The 16,220-nt window shown below is 55.4% G+C and overlaps 1 protein-coding gene across 9 annotated transcripts in view; it reads right to left on the bottom strand.

Annotated features, from left to right (window-relative positions):
* elavl3 (ELAV like neuron-specific RNA binding protein 3) overlaps positions 1-16,220 on the bottom strand; it is a 289,564-nt gene that overhangs the window by 54,536 nt on the left and 218,808 nt on the right. For all 9 annotated transcript variants that reach the window (XR_011955582.1, XM_072564226.1, XM_072564231.1 and 6 more), the window contains exon 3: positions 15,998-16,101. Coding sequence is in view for 8 of the 9 variants with exons in the window: in XM_072564226.1 (XP_072420327.1) it covers positions 15,998-16,101 (104 nt within the window). In the remaining variant the exon portion in view is untranslated. The remainder of the gene's footprint in view (positions 1-15,997; positions 16,102-16,220) is intronic.

The raw sequence follows: 16,220 nt of genomic DNA on the forward strand, positions 1-16,220 counted from the left end.
CTTTATCTCCCTGTCCACCTGTTAGTCAACTTTCAAAGAATTGTGTACCTCAACCCTTAGGTCTCTGTGTTCAACAACCCTCCCCAGGACCCTGCCATTAAGTCTATAAGCCTTGCCCTTATTTGTTTTACCAAAATGCAGTACCTTACGTTTATTCAAATTAAATTCCATCTGTCACTCCTCAGCCTATTGGCTTAATTGATCAAGATCCCTTTGAGATCTTAAAAAAAACTCCTTCCCTGTCCACGATACCACCAATTTTGGTGTCTCCATAGGCCTCTGCCTTTGGCTCATGTGCTGCAATACCTTAGCTTCACAAAAATATGTCTACCTCAGATTTAAAATTAACAATTGACCCTGCATCACAGCCATTTGCAGAAGAGAATTCCAAAACTCACCGACCCTTCCCAACCTCTCTCCAGAACGGTCCAGAGCTAATTCTCAGCCTACACCCATTAGGTCTAAAATCCTCAGCTAGCAGACATAGTTTATCGTTATCTACCCTGTCTTTTCTGTCAATACAGAGTGGGGAAACAGACCCTTCAGTCCAACTAGTCCATGTCATGTTCCCAATCTAAATTAGCCCCACCTGCCTGCGCTTGGCCCATATCCCTCTAAATCTTTTCTATTCATGAACTTGTCAAAATGTCTTTTCAATGTTGTAACTTCCTCTGGCAGTTCATTCCACATGCAAACTATCCCCTGTGTAAAAATGTTGACCTTCACATAATTTTTAAATCTTTCTCTTCTCAGTTTAAGAATATGTCCCCTAGTTTTGAACTCCCCCACCCTAGGGGGAAAATCCTTTGTCACTCACCTTATCGAGACTCCTCACGATTTTATAAACCTCTCAAACTCCAGTCCCAATCTCTCCTTATACCCTCCCCGTTCCTGACAAGGTCCTGCTAAATCTGTTCTGAAATGTCTCTCAGACTTTAACCTTCGAAATTCTGGAGAAAACGGGCCTAACTTGTGCAATTTCTCCTCACAACTTAACCCCTCCATTCTTGTAAACCTACGCTGCACCCCCTCCAAGGCCAACATATCCTTCCTGAGGTGTAGATTTTAGAGACACAAAGTCACAGGGATCTACAGCACTGAAACAGACCCTTCGGTTCAACTCGTTTGTGCCGATCAGATATCCAAATGTAATCTAGTCGCATTTGCCTGCTTTATTCATTCACAGGTCTGGGCATAGCTGTTTAGGCCAGAATTTATTGTCAGTTAATAGTCAATTCCGTGACTTATATTTCTGCCCCATTTTGTGTACTTGTCCCCTCTCACATCAGACAAAGGGGTGAACATAAACATAACGTGACCCGCACCAGTATCTCCCAGACCAAGATGCCATGCATTAGGGTCAGCTAACCAGGTGCATGAGGTTGTAATTAAGTGGCGCTAGGAGCCCGGAATGTTCTGACTGTATGCGTGGGTGGGCAGGGCAGGGGGAGGGGAGGGGAGGGGTTCCCATCTGCTGCTCAGAGAGCCTAATTGCAAAGCTGACTCAATTTCGGGATGACACCGTCCCTGAGAGCGGAGAAATGGGATTTGTCGCGCCAAGAACTGAATCACACACCAGCCATTCAGACGAACCCGTGCCCAGGGTGGTTTGCGGCTCACTTTCTCGCACGTGGGCAACAACATATGTGAGATGGAAGACAACTTAACAGCTTTCGGAGAACAATAGCCTTGTGTTGAAAAGCCCGTCTGTTCCCAAGTTGGTCCCGGACTTTGCCAGGATTAGGCTAATTCGCCAAATCCAGCCTCTCCCTTTCAGGAGGACAAAGACCTTGCCTGATTTGTAACACAACCCTCATTAATTCGAGGAAGACAGCTTGTCTTCTGTGAAATAAAGGGGAAACGATTCCATTTCTATAGCACCTACCAGCTCTTTTGGAGTGTAGCTGCTGCTGTGACATAGGTAGCCAATTGGTGCACAGCAAGCTCCCACAGCGTTCAGAGAAACCGACCAGACAATTTGTTTTTTTAATCGCTGGGGATGAAATAAAATAAAAGGACCACGGTTGTTGGAGAATCTGGAACAGAAATTGCTGGAGAAACTCAGCAAGGTCTGGCAGCATCTGTGGAGAGAAAGAGAGGCGCACACAGGAATGTTTTGGGTCCACTTTAGTTCTGACTTGAAGTGGTAACTCTGATTTCCACAGATGTGCTGAGTTTTTCCAGCACTTTCTCCTCAAGCACACGGAGGGAGGCAACAGCCTAGTGTTGTTGTCCAGAGACCCAGGTAATATTCCAGGGAACTTCGTTCAAATCCTACCACGGCAGATGGAATTTGAATTCAACGTGTGTCTGGAATTAAGAGTCTAATGATAATCATGTATCCATTGTCAGGGGCGACGTGGTGGTTCAGCCTCACAGTGTCAGGGACCCAGGTTCAATTCCAGCCTCAGGTGACTGTGTGGAGTTTGCACATTCTCCCACAGAATCTGCGTGGGTTTCCTCTGGGTGCTCCGGTTTCCTCCCACAGTCCAAGGATGTGCAAGTCAGGGTGGATTGGCCGTGGGAAATTGCCCACAGTGTTCAGGGATGTGTGGGTTAGGTGCATTACAGGTGTAAATGTAGGGTAGTAGAGAATGGGAATGGGTCCGGGTGGGATACTCTTCGGAGGGTCGGTATGGATTTGATGGGCCAAATCGCCTGTTTCCACGCTGTAGGGACTCTATGATTCTATGAAAAACCCATCTCGTTCATCAATGCCCTTTAGGGAAGAAACTGCCATCCTTATCTGGTCTGGCCTACATGTGACTCCAGACCCACGGCAATGTGGTTGACTCTTCACTGCCCTCTGGGGCAATTAGGAATGGGCAATAAATGCTGGGCCTGGCCAGCGATGCCCACATCCCGTGAATGAATACAAAACAGCTTTCTCTTTCCGTTAGAATTTTGGCTATTGGTTAAGGGTTGGGTGCAGGAAGTAGCAGCAAGAGAAGGACCTCTAAGAGATTTCTCTGCCTTTGAACTGATCCTTTAGCTTTCCACAATACCCTCCGTATCCCTTGAAACCTGGACCTAGTCATTGACTGTTCCTCCGCAGCCCGTTGGGTCAGACAATGCCAAAGATGTACCGGCCTCTGAGTGAAGAAACGTTCGCCTCATCTCCCTCACAAATGGCCTGCCTCTTATTCCGAGAGGGCGGGCACTGGTTCCAAAAGATTGGCTCACAAGCCAGTTTGTGAATCCTGTCTGCCCCAATCCGTGAGTCACTCAATCACAGTGATCTCACTGGAGAGGGTGCAGTTCCAACTGATGTTGGCCTGGGATGGAGCAGCTTAGCGACAAAGAGAGGCTGGAGAAAGTCAGGTTATTTATTTATACATAGCCTCTCATTTTATACAACTCGGTCACTCTTTGGAATGGAGACGATTGAGAGGGTATCCGTCCTAGGTGTATTAAATGAGCAGGAACTTGGTGGGGGGGGTGTGAGGAGGCAGCAGCCCCCCTTCACTGAAGGATCAATAAGAAAGGGGCATAATATTAAGGTGAAAGACAGGGAGTTCTCAGGAGATGGGGTGTGTGGTGAGAATTGAGGAAAAATGTCCCCCGCCTCGAGGGTGGTGAGAATCTGGAATGCCCTGGCTGAGAGGGTATTAGAGTCAGGAAACCTCACAACCTTTTAAAAAAAGGACGTAACAGGGTTCAGAAAAGATTTACAAGTATGTTGGCGGGTTTGAGCTACAGGGAGAGGCTGAATTGGTTGGAGCTGTTTTCCCTGGAGTGTCGGAGGCTGAAGGTTGGCCTTATAATATCATGAGGGGCATGGATAGTGTAAATTGGCAAGGTAATTTCCCCAGGATAGGTGAGACCAGAATAGAGGGCATAGGTTTAAAGTGAGAGGGGAACATTTTAAAAGAGTCCTAAGGGGCAACTTTCTCTCGCAGAGGGTGGTACGTGTATGGAATGAGCTGCCAGAGGATGTGGTGGAGGCTGGTACAATTGCAACATTTAAAAGGCATTGGGATGGGGATATGAATAGGAAGGGTTTAGAGGGATATGGTCCAAGTGCTGGTAAATGGGACTAAATTGGGTTGGGATATCTGGCCGAGTCAGTCTGCAGGGTCTGTATCCGGGCTATACAGCGTTAGATTAGATTAGATTCCCTACAGTGTGGAAACAGGCTCAAGATAATGCACCATCCGAGGTACACACACCCGAAACAGAGGTTACCTCGTGGAGCCCAGCTGCCCTCTTAAATGATTATGAAAGGCAATGTTCAAAACAAAGAGAGCAGGGGAGATGGCCTGCGACCTTAGCTTCGCCCTTTATCCCATTCCCACTGGGTTGCACGGTGGTTAGCACTGCTGTCTTACAGCACCAGGGACCCAGGTTCGATCCCACTCTCAGGCAACTGTCCATGTGGAGTTTGCACATTCTCCCTGTGTCTGTGTGGGTTAGGGTGGATTGGCCATGCTGAATTACCCATAGTGCCCAGGGATGTGCAGGTTAGGGTGGATTGGCCATGCTAAATTACCCATAGTGCCCAGGGATGTGCAGGTTAGGGTGGATTGGCCATGCTAAATTACCCATAGTGCCCAGGATGTGCAGGTTAGGGTGGATTGGCCATGCTGAATTACCCATAGTATCCAGGGATGTGTGGGTTAGGGTGGATTGGCCTTGCTGAATTACCCATAGTGCCCAGGGATGTGTAGGTTAGGGTGGATTGGCCATGCTAAATTACCCATAGTGCCCAGGATGTGCAGGTTAGGGTGGATTGGCCATGCTGAATTACCCATAGTATCCAGGGATGTGTGGGTTAGGGTGGATTGGCCTTGCTGAATTACCCATAGTGCCCAGGATGTGTAGGTTAGGGTGGATTGGCCATGCTGAATTACCCATAGTGCCCAGGGTTGTGTACATTAGGGTGGGTTGGCCATGCTAAATTACCCTATGGTGTGCAGCCCATTTGGGGTACCCATGGGAAATGCAGGGTTACAGGGATAGGGTGACTCTGGGCGGGATGCATTTCAGATGGGCCGGGTGGACTCTGTGGCCTGCGTCCACACTGTAGGGATTCTATTTATGGGATCTTACTGTGCCCACGTTTGTCTTCTGTGTTTCATGCGGTCATAACGACGGCCCTGCTTCAAGACTCCCTCATCAGTTAGGAGTAGCTTAGAGATGTTCTGAGGATGTGAACGGTGCTATGCAGATGCAACCTCACGCTACATTCCTCATCTTCAGGAAGAAAACCCTCACAGGCCCCTTGGCTTCCCATTTCAACCCTGTGAGTTACCTTGTGTGAAGCTCTTTGGGACAACAACAGTTCTAAAGCCAGTCAGAGGTGTTCAGAATCAGAAGGGCACATGCTGTTGAACTGAGAGCTGTCTTCCTCGCAGACTCCCTCGAGTGGATGCAATGCGCAGTGTCGTTTCCGATGCATGTTAAACTTGGTGGCGGGTGGTGGGGGGGGGGGTCGCACATTCACGATAGGCGCTACATAAATGCAAGGTGCGCTCTTTTTGTACCAGGCGACGACTGACCACGCGGGGCTCATGGGTGATAGCATGTGGTGCTGGAAAAGCACAGCCGGTCAGGCAGCACCTGAGGAGCAGGAGAGTCGACGTTTCGAGCTTAGCGTTTCCAACTTTGAGGGCATTTAAATGGTCGTTGGATAAACATATGGATGAAAAATGGAATAGTGTCGGATATGTTGGGCTTCAGATTAGTTCTACAGGCCGGCGCAACAGAGGGCCAAAGGGCCCATACTGCACTGTAACCTTCGATAAGCTCTACTTGTCTCTGATCTCCCGCGTCTGCAGTTCTCACTTTATCCTGACAGAATGCGGAACCTGTTCCCACATGGAATGGCTGATCTCCCAGGAGCACAGCATAGACCAGTTGGGCCAAATGGCCTCTCCTGTGTTGGTTAGTGCGGTGCAGGGGAGTTGCTTTGAGCAGCATCTTACCCTTTGCATGATGCCTGTCAGGCGATTTTTGATAAATGTACAGGTGTCGGAATAAGTCATGCAATTGGCTCACTCCACTCACTCCTTACATGGCACTGGGGGAAAACAAAATGTACAAGGAAATCTGGAGCTGCTGCAGTTGCTTTAACAGATCGCTGAAGATCTCTGCCGTTCGCTTCAAACGTTCTCTGTTTTTCCCCAAAATAGCACAGGGCTAGAATCTTCCAGCTCCTGCCACTGCGTTATAAATAGAACCATGTGAGGCTCTTTTCACAGCATCCGCTGTCATCATATTTAATGTGTAATTCCTCAGAGAATTTATGCTTCTTGTTTTCCGAGCTGAGAATTACCGACCCTGCCCAGGGTTGTGGTTGCGGGTTTTTGTTTTGCCCAGGCAGCACCTCCCCCTTCCCGAATGCTCCTCACAGGGTGACTCTGCGTGTTGAGGGGCTATTGGGTATGTGTCGGAGGTCTGGTGTGTTAGTCCACTGATGAACCTCACAACGCGCCCACTGACCCAGTGTAATAGTGAGGGCAGCCCACAGGAGGGCAAAGCTGTATGGGCAGGGACACGATACATTTCCTATACCCAAAACCTTCCTATACCCTCACCCTTCCTATATCCTCACCTTTCCTATACCCTCACTTTTCATATACCCTCACCTTTCCTCTAGCCTCACCTTTCCTATAGCCTCATGTTCCTATAGCCTCACCTTTCCTATAGCCTCATATTCCTATAGCCTCACCTTTCCTCTCGCCTCTCCTTTCCTATACCCTCACCTTTCCTATAGCCTCATGTTCTATACCCTCACCTTTCCTCTCGCCTCACCTTTCCTATACCCTCACCTTTCCTATACCCTCACCTTTCTATAGCCTCAATTTTCCCACACCCTCACCCCTCCTACACCCTCACCCCTCCTACACCCTCACCCCTCCTACACCCTCACCCCTCCTACACCTGTGCCTTTCCTGCTCTCTCCCTCTATCAGACACACACCTCACACCACCATCCCCACACCCCCCCCAACCCAATCCCCACCTTCCCAATGATTTGAACATTTTCAAGAACAATAAAACTTGGGGCAGTTTTGGGTGCAGAGGATGAGGGGTGCTGGTGTTGGGAGTAGGAGGGAGAGTTTGCGATTTCACTTTCAGTGTATTGATCAGCGCATCTTCCTGTATTTGGGGTTGGGGGTGGGGGCCGGGGATGGGTTGGCACCAGGCATTGCAGCTGGAGGCCTGTGCCAGCAGTGGAAGAGTTAGGTTTGGGGTAGGGGATGGTGGGTGGGGGGGGCGTGGTTTCGGGAGGGGTGGGGGTATGTGTGTGTGTGTGTGTGTATTTGTGTGAGGGGTGAGGGTGTGAGTTAAGGGTGTAGGTGTGTGTGAGAGGGTGGGAGTGTGAGGGAGTGGGGGATGTGTGAGGGGGTGGGTGCGTGTGTGTGGGATGGGGGCGTATGTGAGGGGGTGAGGATGTGTGTGACGGGGTAGGGTATATGTGTGCGGGTGGGGGTGTGATGGGGTCAGCATGTGTGAGCGGGTGGGGATGTGTGTGAGGGTGAGTGTGTGTGGGGGAGGGGAGTGAGTGTGAGGGGTGGGAGTGAGTGTGAGGGTGTGGGGGAGTGAGTGTGAGGGTGTGGGGGTGGGTGTGTGTGAGGGAATAGGTGTGTGTGAGGGGGGGTGGGGGTGTGTGTGAGGGGGGGTGGGGGTGTGTGTGAGGGTGTGGGGGTGGGTGTGTGTGAGGGAATAGGTGTGTGTGTGAGGGGGGATGGGGGTGTGTGTGTGAGGGGGGGTGGGGGTGTGTGTGTGAGGGGGGGTGGGGGAGTGTGTGTGAGGGGGGGTGGGGGAGTGTGTGTGAGGGGGGGTGGGGGAGTGTGTGTGAGGGGGGGTGGGGGAGTGTGTGTGGGGGGGGTGGGGGAGTGTGTGTGAGGGGGGGTGGGGGAGTGTGTGTGAGGGGGGGGTGGGGGAGTGTGTGTGAGGGGGGGGTGGGGGAGTGTGTGTGAGGGGGGGGTGGGGGAGTGTGTGTGAGGGGGGGTGGGGGAGTGTGTGTGAGGGGGGGTGGGGGAGTGTGTGTGAGGGGGGGTGGGGGAGGTGTGAGGGGGTGGGACTGTGTGTTAAGGGTGTAGGTGTGTGTGAGGGGGTGGGAGTGTGTGAGAGGGTGGGAGTGTAAGGGAGTGGGGGATGTGTGAGAGGGTGAGTGTGTGTGTGTGGGGTGGGGGTATGTGTATGGGTGGGGGTGTGTGTGAGGGGGTGAGGATGTGTGTGAGGGGATGGGGGTGTGTGCGGGGGTGGGCGAGTGTGTGAGGGGGTGGGGGTGTGTGAGAGTGTGGTTGTGTGTGTGAGAGGGGGTGGGGGTGTGTGTGGGGGTGGGAGAATGTGTGAGGGGGTGGGGCTTGTGTGAGGGTTTGGGGGTGGGGGTGTGTGAGAGGGGGTGGGGGTGTGTGAGGGGGTGGGAGTGAGTGTGAGGGGGTGGAGGTGTGTGTGTGAGGCGGTGGGGGATATGAGAGGGGGTGGGTGTGTGTGTGTGAGGCGGTGGGGGATATGTGAGGGGGTGGGTGTGTGGGGTGGGGGTGTGTGTGTGAGGCGGTGGGGGATGTGAGAGGGGGTGGGGGTGTGTGTGAGGGGTGTGAGGGTGTGTGTGAGGGGTGGGAGGGTGTGTGTGAGGGGTGGGAGGGTGTGTGTGAGGGGAGGGAGGGTGTGTGTGAGGGGATGGGGGTGTGTGTGAGGGGATGGGGGTGTGTGTGAGGGGATGGGGGTGTGTGTGAGGGGATGGGGGTGTGTGTGAGGGGTGGGAGTGTGTGTGTGAGGGGGTGGGAGTGTGTGTGAGGGTGTGCAGGAGTGGGGGTGTGTGTGAGGGTGTGGGGGTGTGTGTAGGGGTGGAGGTATGTGAGGGGGTGGGGGTGTGTGTGAGGGGGTGGGGGTGTGTGTGAGGGGGTGGGGGTGTGCATTGAGGGGGTGGGGGTGTGTGTGAGGGGCAGGAGTGTGTGTGAGGGGTTGGGTGTGTGTGATGGTTGGGGGTGTGTGCGAAGGCTGGGAATGTGAGGGGGTAGGGGGGTGTGAGGGGTGGGGGGTGTGCGTTGAGGTGGTGGGTGTGTGTGAGAATGCGGGGGTGTGTGTGCGCGGGGTGGGGTTGTGTGTGGGGGGTGGGGGTGTGTGAGGGGTGGGTGTGCATGGAGGGGGTGGGTGTGTGTGTGAGGGGGTGGCTCTGTATGAGTGGGTGGGGAGTGTGAGGGTGTGGGTGTGTGTGTGTCATGGGTGGGTGTTTATGAGAGGGGTTGGGGGTGTGTGTGAGGGGTAGGGGTGTGTGTGAGGGGGTGGGGGTGTGTGTTGAGGGGATGGGGTGTGTGTGAGGGGATGGGGTGTGTGTGAGGGGGTGGGGGTGTGTGTGAGGGGGTGGGGGTGTGTGTGAGGGGGTGGGGGTGTGTGTGGGGGGGTGGGGGTGTGTGTGGGGGGGTGGGGGTGTGTGTGGGGGGGGTGGGGGTGTGTGTGGGGGGGGTGGGGGTGTGTGTGAGGGGGGGTGGGGGTGTGTGTGAGGGGGTGGGGGTGTGTGTGGGGGGGTGGGGGTGTGTGTGAGGGGGTGGGGGTGGGTGTGCGAAATCTGAGTGTGTGAGGGGTTGGAGTGTGTGAGGGGATGGGGATATGTGCGTGAGGGGCTGGGTGTATGTGAGGGGGTGGGATGTGTGTGAGGGGGTGGGGTGTGTGTGAGGGGGTGGGGTGTGTGTGAGGGGGTGGGGTGTGTGTGCGAGGAGGTGGGTGTGTGGAACAGGGTGGGGGAGTGTGAGGGGGTGGGGGTGTGTGTGAGGAATGTGGATGTGTGAGGGGTGGGGGTGTGTGTGTGTGAGCGGGTGGGGGTGTGTGTGTGAGCGGGTGGGGGTGTGTGTGTGTGTGAGCGGGTGGGGGTGTGTGTGTGAGCGGGTGGGGGTGTGTGTGTGAGGGGGTGGGCGGGTGTGTGTGAGGGGGTGGGCGGGTGTGTGTGAGGGGGTGGGCGGGTGTGTGTGAGGGGGTGGGCGGGTGTGTGTGAGGGGGTGGGCGGGTGTGTGTGAGGGGGTGGGCGGGTGTGTGAGGGGGTGGGCGGGTGTGTGAGGGGGTGGGGGGGTGTGTGAGGGGGGTGGGGGGGGTGTGTGAGGGGGGTGGGGGGGGTGTGTGAGGGGTTGGGTGTGTGTGTGAGGGGGTGGGGGTGTGGGAGAGGGTGGGGTGAGTGAGGTGTGGGGTTTGGGTGGGGTTAGGGTATGTGTGAGTGGGTGGGGGTGTGTGAGGGGATGGGGGTGTGTGTGAGGGGGTGGGGGTGTGTGAGGAGGTTTGGTGTCTGTGAGGGGGATGAGAGGCTGGGGGTATGTGTGAGGGGGTGGGGTTGTGTGTGAGAGGTGGGTGTGTGTGTGATGGGGTGGGGTTGTGTGTGAGGGGGTGGGGTTGTGTGAGGAGGTTTGGTGTCTGTGAGGGGGATGAGAGGCTGGGGGTATGTGTGAGGGGGTGGGGATGTGTGTGAGGGGGTGGGGATGTGTGTGAGGGGGTGGGGATGTGTGTGAGGGGGTGGGGGTGTGTGAGGAGGTTTGGAGTCTGTGAGGGGGATGAGGGCTGGGGGTGTGTGTGAGGGGGTGGGGATGTGTGAGGGTGTGAGTGGGGGGGGTGGTGTGGGAGGGTGTAGTGTGTGTGTGAGGAATGGGGGTGTGAGGGAGGGGATGGGTGTGTATGTGAGAGTGTGTGGGTGTGTGTGAGGGTGTGAGGGTGTGTGAGGGGTGTGAGTGTGTGTGACGTGGTGTGGGTGTGTGAGAGGGTGGGGGTGTGTGTGGGGTGAGGAGGTGTGGGAAGGTGTGGGGGTGTGTGTGAGGAATATGGATGTGTGAGGGGAGGGGGTGTGCATTAAGAGGGTGGGGGTGTGTGTGAGGGGGTGGGGGTCTGTGATGGGTTGGGGTTGTGCGTTGAGGGGTGGGGTGTGTGTGATGGGGTGGGTGTGTGTGTGAGGAGATGGGGTGTGTGTGTGACGGTTGGGTGTGTGTGAGGGGGCGGGGGTGTGAGGGGCGGGGGTGTGTGTTGAGGGGGGTGGGTGTGTATGTGAGGAGTGGGGGGAGTGTGAGCGGTGGGGGTGAGCGTGAGTGGGTGGGGGGTGTGTGAGGGGGTGGGGTGTGTGTGTGAGGGGTGGGGGTGTGTGAGGGGGTGGGGTCTGTGTGAGGGGGTGGGGGTGTGTGCAAAGGTTGGGTGTGTGTGTGTGTGTGGGCGTGGGGGTTGTGACGGACGGGGGGTGCGTTGAGTGGGTGGGGGTGTGTATGAGGAGTGGGGATGTGTGTGACGGTGTGGGGGTGTGCGTGAGGGGTGGGGGTGTGTGAGGGAATGGGGATATGTGTGTGAGGGGGTGGGTATGTGTGAAGTGTGGGGGTGTGTGCGAGGGTTGGGTGTGTGTGAGGGGGTGGGGGTGTGTGAGGGGATGGGGATATGTGCGTGAGGGGCTGGGTGTATGTGAGGGAGTGATGTGTGTGAGGCGGTGGTGTGTGTGAGGTGGTGGGGGGGTGACGGGCAGGGGTGTGCGTTGAGGGGGTGAGATGTGTGTGAGGGGGTGGCGTGTGTGTGAGGGGTGGGGGTGTGCGCGAGGGGTGGGGGAGTGTGTGGGGGAGGGAGGTGTGGGAGGGTGTGGGGGTGTGTGTGAGAAATGTGGGTGTGTGAGGGGTGGGTGTGCGTTGAGGGTGTGGGAGTGTGCGTGAGGGGGTGGTGTGTGTGAGGGGGTGGTGTGTGTGAGGGGGTGGTGTGTGTGAGGGGTGGCGGTGTGTGTGAGGGGGTGGGGTGTGTGTGAGGGGGTGGGGTGTGTGTGAGGGGGTGGGGTGTGTGTGAGGGGGTGGGGGTGTGGGACAGGGTGGGGGAGTGTGAGGGGGTGGGGGAGTGTGTGGGGGGAGGAGGTGTGGAAGGGTGTGGGGGTGTGTGTGAGGAATGTGGGTGTGTGAGGGGTGGGTGTGTGCGTTGTGGGTGTGGGAGTGTGTGTGAGGGGTAGGAGTGTGTGTGAGTGGGTGGTGTTATATGGGGGGTGGGGTTGTGTATTGAGGGGTGGGCGTGTGTGTGAGGGGTGGGGGTGTGTGTGATGGGGTGGGGGTGTGTGTGATGGGGTGCGGGTGTGTGTGATGGGGTGCGGGTGTGTGTGAGGGGGTGGGGATGTGTGAGGGGGTGGGGATGTGTGAGGGGGTGGGGATGTGTGTGCGGGGTGTGGTGTGTGAGGGTGCGTGCGTGAGGGGTTGGGGGTGTGTGTTGAGAGGCTGGGGTGTGTGTGAGGAGTGGGGGTCTGCGTGAGGGTGTGGGGGTGTGTGAGGGGTGGGGATGTGCGTTGAGGAGGTGGGGGTGTGTATTAGGGGTGGGGTTGTGTGAGGGGGTGGGGAGGTGTGTAGGGGCTGGGAGTATGTGAGGGGGTGGGGTGTGCGTGACAGGTGGGGGCGTGTGCAAAGGTTGGGTGTGTGTGAGGGGTTGTGGGTGTCTGAGGGGTAGGGGTGTGCGTTGAGGATGTGGGGGTGTGTGAGAGGAGTGGGTGTGTGTGGGGGTGTGTGAGGGGTGGGGGTGTGCGTTGAGGGGGTGGATGTGTGTGAGGTGCTGGGGGTGTGTGAGGGTGTGGGAGTGTGTGAGGGGTGGGGGTGTGAGGGGGGTGGGGGTGTGAGGGGGTGGCAGTGTGTGAGGGGCAGGGGTGTGTGAAGCGGTGGGGGTGTGAGGGGGGTGGGTGTGTGAGGGGGTGGGGGTGTGTGAGGGGTGGGGGTGTGTGAGGGGTGGGGGTGTGTGAGGGATGGGGGTGTGAGGGGGTGGGGGTGTGTGAGGGGTGGGGGTGTGAGGGTGGGGGTGTGTGAGGGGGTGGCGGTGTGTGAGGGGTGGCGGTGTGTGAGGGGCAGGGGTGTGTGAAGCGGTGGGGGTGTGAGGGGGGTGGGTGTGTGAGGGTGGGGGTGTGTGAGGGGGTGGCGGTGTGTGAGGGGTGGCGGTGTGTGAGGGGCAGGGGTGTGTGAAGCGGTGGGGGTGTGTGAAGCGGTGACGGGTGTGTGAGAGGGTGGGGGTGTGTGAGAGGTGACAGTGTGTGAGGGGGTGGCTGTGTGTGTGAGGGTGTGTGTGTGTCTGTGTGAGGGGGTGAGGCTATGTGCGGGGTGGAGGTGTATGAGGGTGTGTGTGTGAGGGGTGGGGGGGGTTGTGTGAGGAGGTGGGGGTGTGTGTGAGGGGGTGGGTGTGTGTGAGGGGGTGGGTGTGTGTGGGGGGATGGAGATGTGTGAGGGGGTGGGGGTGTGTGTGTGAAGGGTGGGGGTGTGTGTGTGAAGGGTGGGGGTGTGGGAGGGGTGACGGTGTGTGAGGGGGTGGCTGTGTGTGTGAGGGTGTGTGTGTGTCTGTGTGAGGGGGTGAGGCTATGTGCGGGGTGGAGGTGTATGAGGGTGTGTGTGTGAGGGGTGGGGGGGGGGTTGTGTGAGGAGGTGGGGGTGTGTGTGAGGGGGTGGGTGTGTGTGGGGGGATGGAGATGTGTGAGGGGGTGGGGGTGTGTGTGTGAAGGGTGGGGGTGTGTGAGGGGGTGGGGTTATGGGAGGGGTCAGGGTTCCTGAGGTGTGAGGGTGCAGGAAGGCTGGAGGCTGGTGGGCGTGGGACGAGTCCCCAGAACTCTAAGGAAATGTTCTGGAAGGTTCTGGAGTCTGTACTGTTCCATTTAGTTCCACGTTGTCTGTCTGTGGCTCATAGTGTCGCGTATTGCACCATCAGAATTTTTTCTCATTGTATTTCTGACCACGAAAGGTGGGATGGTCATGGCGTAGTGACAATGCCACTGGACTAGTAAACCAGAGGTTGGGGCTGGTAGTATGGGGAACATGGCTTCAAATCATACCACCGTTGCTAGTGGAGTTTCAATTCGATCGATTTAAAATTTCTAGGATGCAAACATACTCTGTCACCTGCTGTTTTTTATTCACTTGTGGGTTATGAGCATCACTGGCTGAGTCAGCATTTATTGCCTGTCCCTAGTTGCCCCTTGAGAAGGTGGGGGGTGAGCTGCCTTCTTGACCCGCTGCAGTCCATGTGCTGTAGGGTAGACACACAATACCCTTAAGGAGGGAAATCCAGGATTTTGAACCAGAACGGCGATATATTTCCAAGTCAGGGCGGTGAGTGGTTTGGAGGGGAGCTTGAATGGGGTGGTGTTCCCCTGATCCGTCTAGGTGGAAGGGGTTGTGGGTTTGGAAGGTGCTCTCCAAGGGTCTCAGGGTGAATTTCTGCAGTGCCTCCTTTAGACAGTGCACATTGCTGCTCCTGAGCATCGGTGATGGAGGGAGTGGATCGTGGTGCCAATCAAGTGGGGGGGGGGAGGGGGCTGCTTTGTCCTGGATGGCGTCGATCTTTTTGAGTGTTGTTGGAGCTGCACCCATCCAAGGCCAATAGGCAGTATTGCACCACACTCTTGGTGCAGCCTGGAGCTGTGGAGGGTGCTGGTATTGGCACCAATTTCCCTCCATTGAATGGCTCTCTAGGAACCTCTCCCTCTGTCATTGGCCAGCATTGGAAGAATTTACTCATTCTGTCTGGTGATATATGGACACACCTTCCTTGACTCAAACCCGAAGCCTCTGTCTCAGAATCATGAACGCCACCCACTGAGTCACTCGACCTCCTTACTCAGTTCAGCAAAGGTGTTACTGTCGGTTTGCTCCATAGATGATATCTGAGCTCAAATCCCAACACCATCGGAGAATTTAGTAAATAAAAATTACTATTATCTTAATCAGCAATGGTATTTTTGGAGCTAGTGGGCTGGCACAGTGCCTCAGTGGTTAGCATTGCTGCACCGGGGACCCCAGGCTCAATTCCTGCTTGACTGTCTCTGTGTGAAGTTTGTACATTCTCCCTCTGTCTGTGTCGCTGGGTCCTCTGGTTTCCTCCCACAATCCAAAGATGTGCAGGTCAGGTGAAATGGCCGTGATAAATTGTCCACAGTGTTCGGTCCTTTAGTCAGAGGTGAATGTAGGGGAATGGGTCTGGGTGGGTTACTGTTTGCAGGGTCGGTATGGACTAGTTGGGTTGAAGGGTCCTGTTTCCACACTGTAGGGAATCTAGTCGCTGTCCAAACCCGTCTCCTTCACTGTTTTAATTTTGGGAAGAGGAATCCACTGTCTCAACTGGTCTGGCCTACACATGACTCCAAACCTGCAGCCAAAGATCTTTTGCTATAAATTCTGTGTCTTCTGATCCTGCTCCAATGCCAACTGATGAAGGAGCGTCGCTCCGAAAGCTAGTGCTTCCAAATAAACCTGTTAGACTGTAACCTGGCGTTGTGTGATTTTTAACCCTTTCAGTTTTAAGGGGAATCAAGGATGGGGAACAAATGCTAGCCTTGGAGGGACATCCCCATGCTGTGCAAGAGCCGCAGCAAAACAAAATGGAGCTGGGGTTCTTTCGTGATTAGGCACGTACAGGAGCTGGGATGGTCAGAGAGCAAATGTAACTGCCATGTTCCTTTAAAGGGAAAGGGCAGGGTTAACCCTCGCATCAAAATCAAGACCGAAATCCAGAAAGGTGGACGGCCAAGCCCACCCTGATGGCTCCACTCCACACCATTCTCCTCCCACCTCCCCTACTTCACTGTGACCCCATCAATATATCCTTCAGTTCTATTTGTTTCGACTTAGTGAGCCTGGTGGGGTATACAAAGGGACAAAGCGCACTCTGTTTCCACAGCTAGGCTTGAGCATGGGGAGGTCAGTAACCTCTGCTCAGGAGCTGCACCTCATCGGGTGCCATGCTGTATCGAGCCCAACTGACCCACGCACGCTCCTTCCCTTACCCCCTCTGTCTTCGGTGCTTTGGTAGGACTTACAGACTGACCACTTCAGAAAAACATGTTGCATGGTTTTAGCTCCCCCCACTGAAAAGCACCACATTTACAATTCAATAGTGCGGGTTGCTTATCTCAGTGGGATAGACGGAGTGGGGGGGGGGGGGGGAGGGGGAGGTGCACAGAATGAACCAAGATTGTGAGTTTAGTCTCCGTACCAACTGGGATAGCTTCTAGGGCTTTTGCCTTCATGATATATAAGCCACAGGAAGCAAGCCTTAGACAAAGGATGAGTAAGTGCTGTGCCTACCTTAATAGTTTTAGTTTGCAGCTTGAGTCCGTTTAAGGTGTTAATGGCTTTGTCCGCATCGTTGGGGTCCACGTAGTTTACAAAACCGTATCCTAAACTCTGGCCTGTGAAGAAACAGAAGGGTGAAAGAGTTCAGATCCCACAGGAAGTAAAAGACCGATTGGAGGGTGAAGTACAAACAACATCACAAATTCTTTTCTCAAGGCAGCCCCCATCTCCAGGA

Source organism: Chiloscyllium punctatum, chromosome 46 (genome assembly GCF_047496795.1).
Source record: "Chiloscyllium punctatum isolate Juve2018m chromosome 46, sChiPun1.3, whole genome shotgun sequence".
In the NCBI taxonomy this organism is placed as follows: domain Eukaryota; kingdom Metazoa; phylum Chordata; class Chondrichthyes; order Orectolobiformes; family Hemiscylliidae; genus Chiloscyllium; species Chiloscyllium punctatum.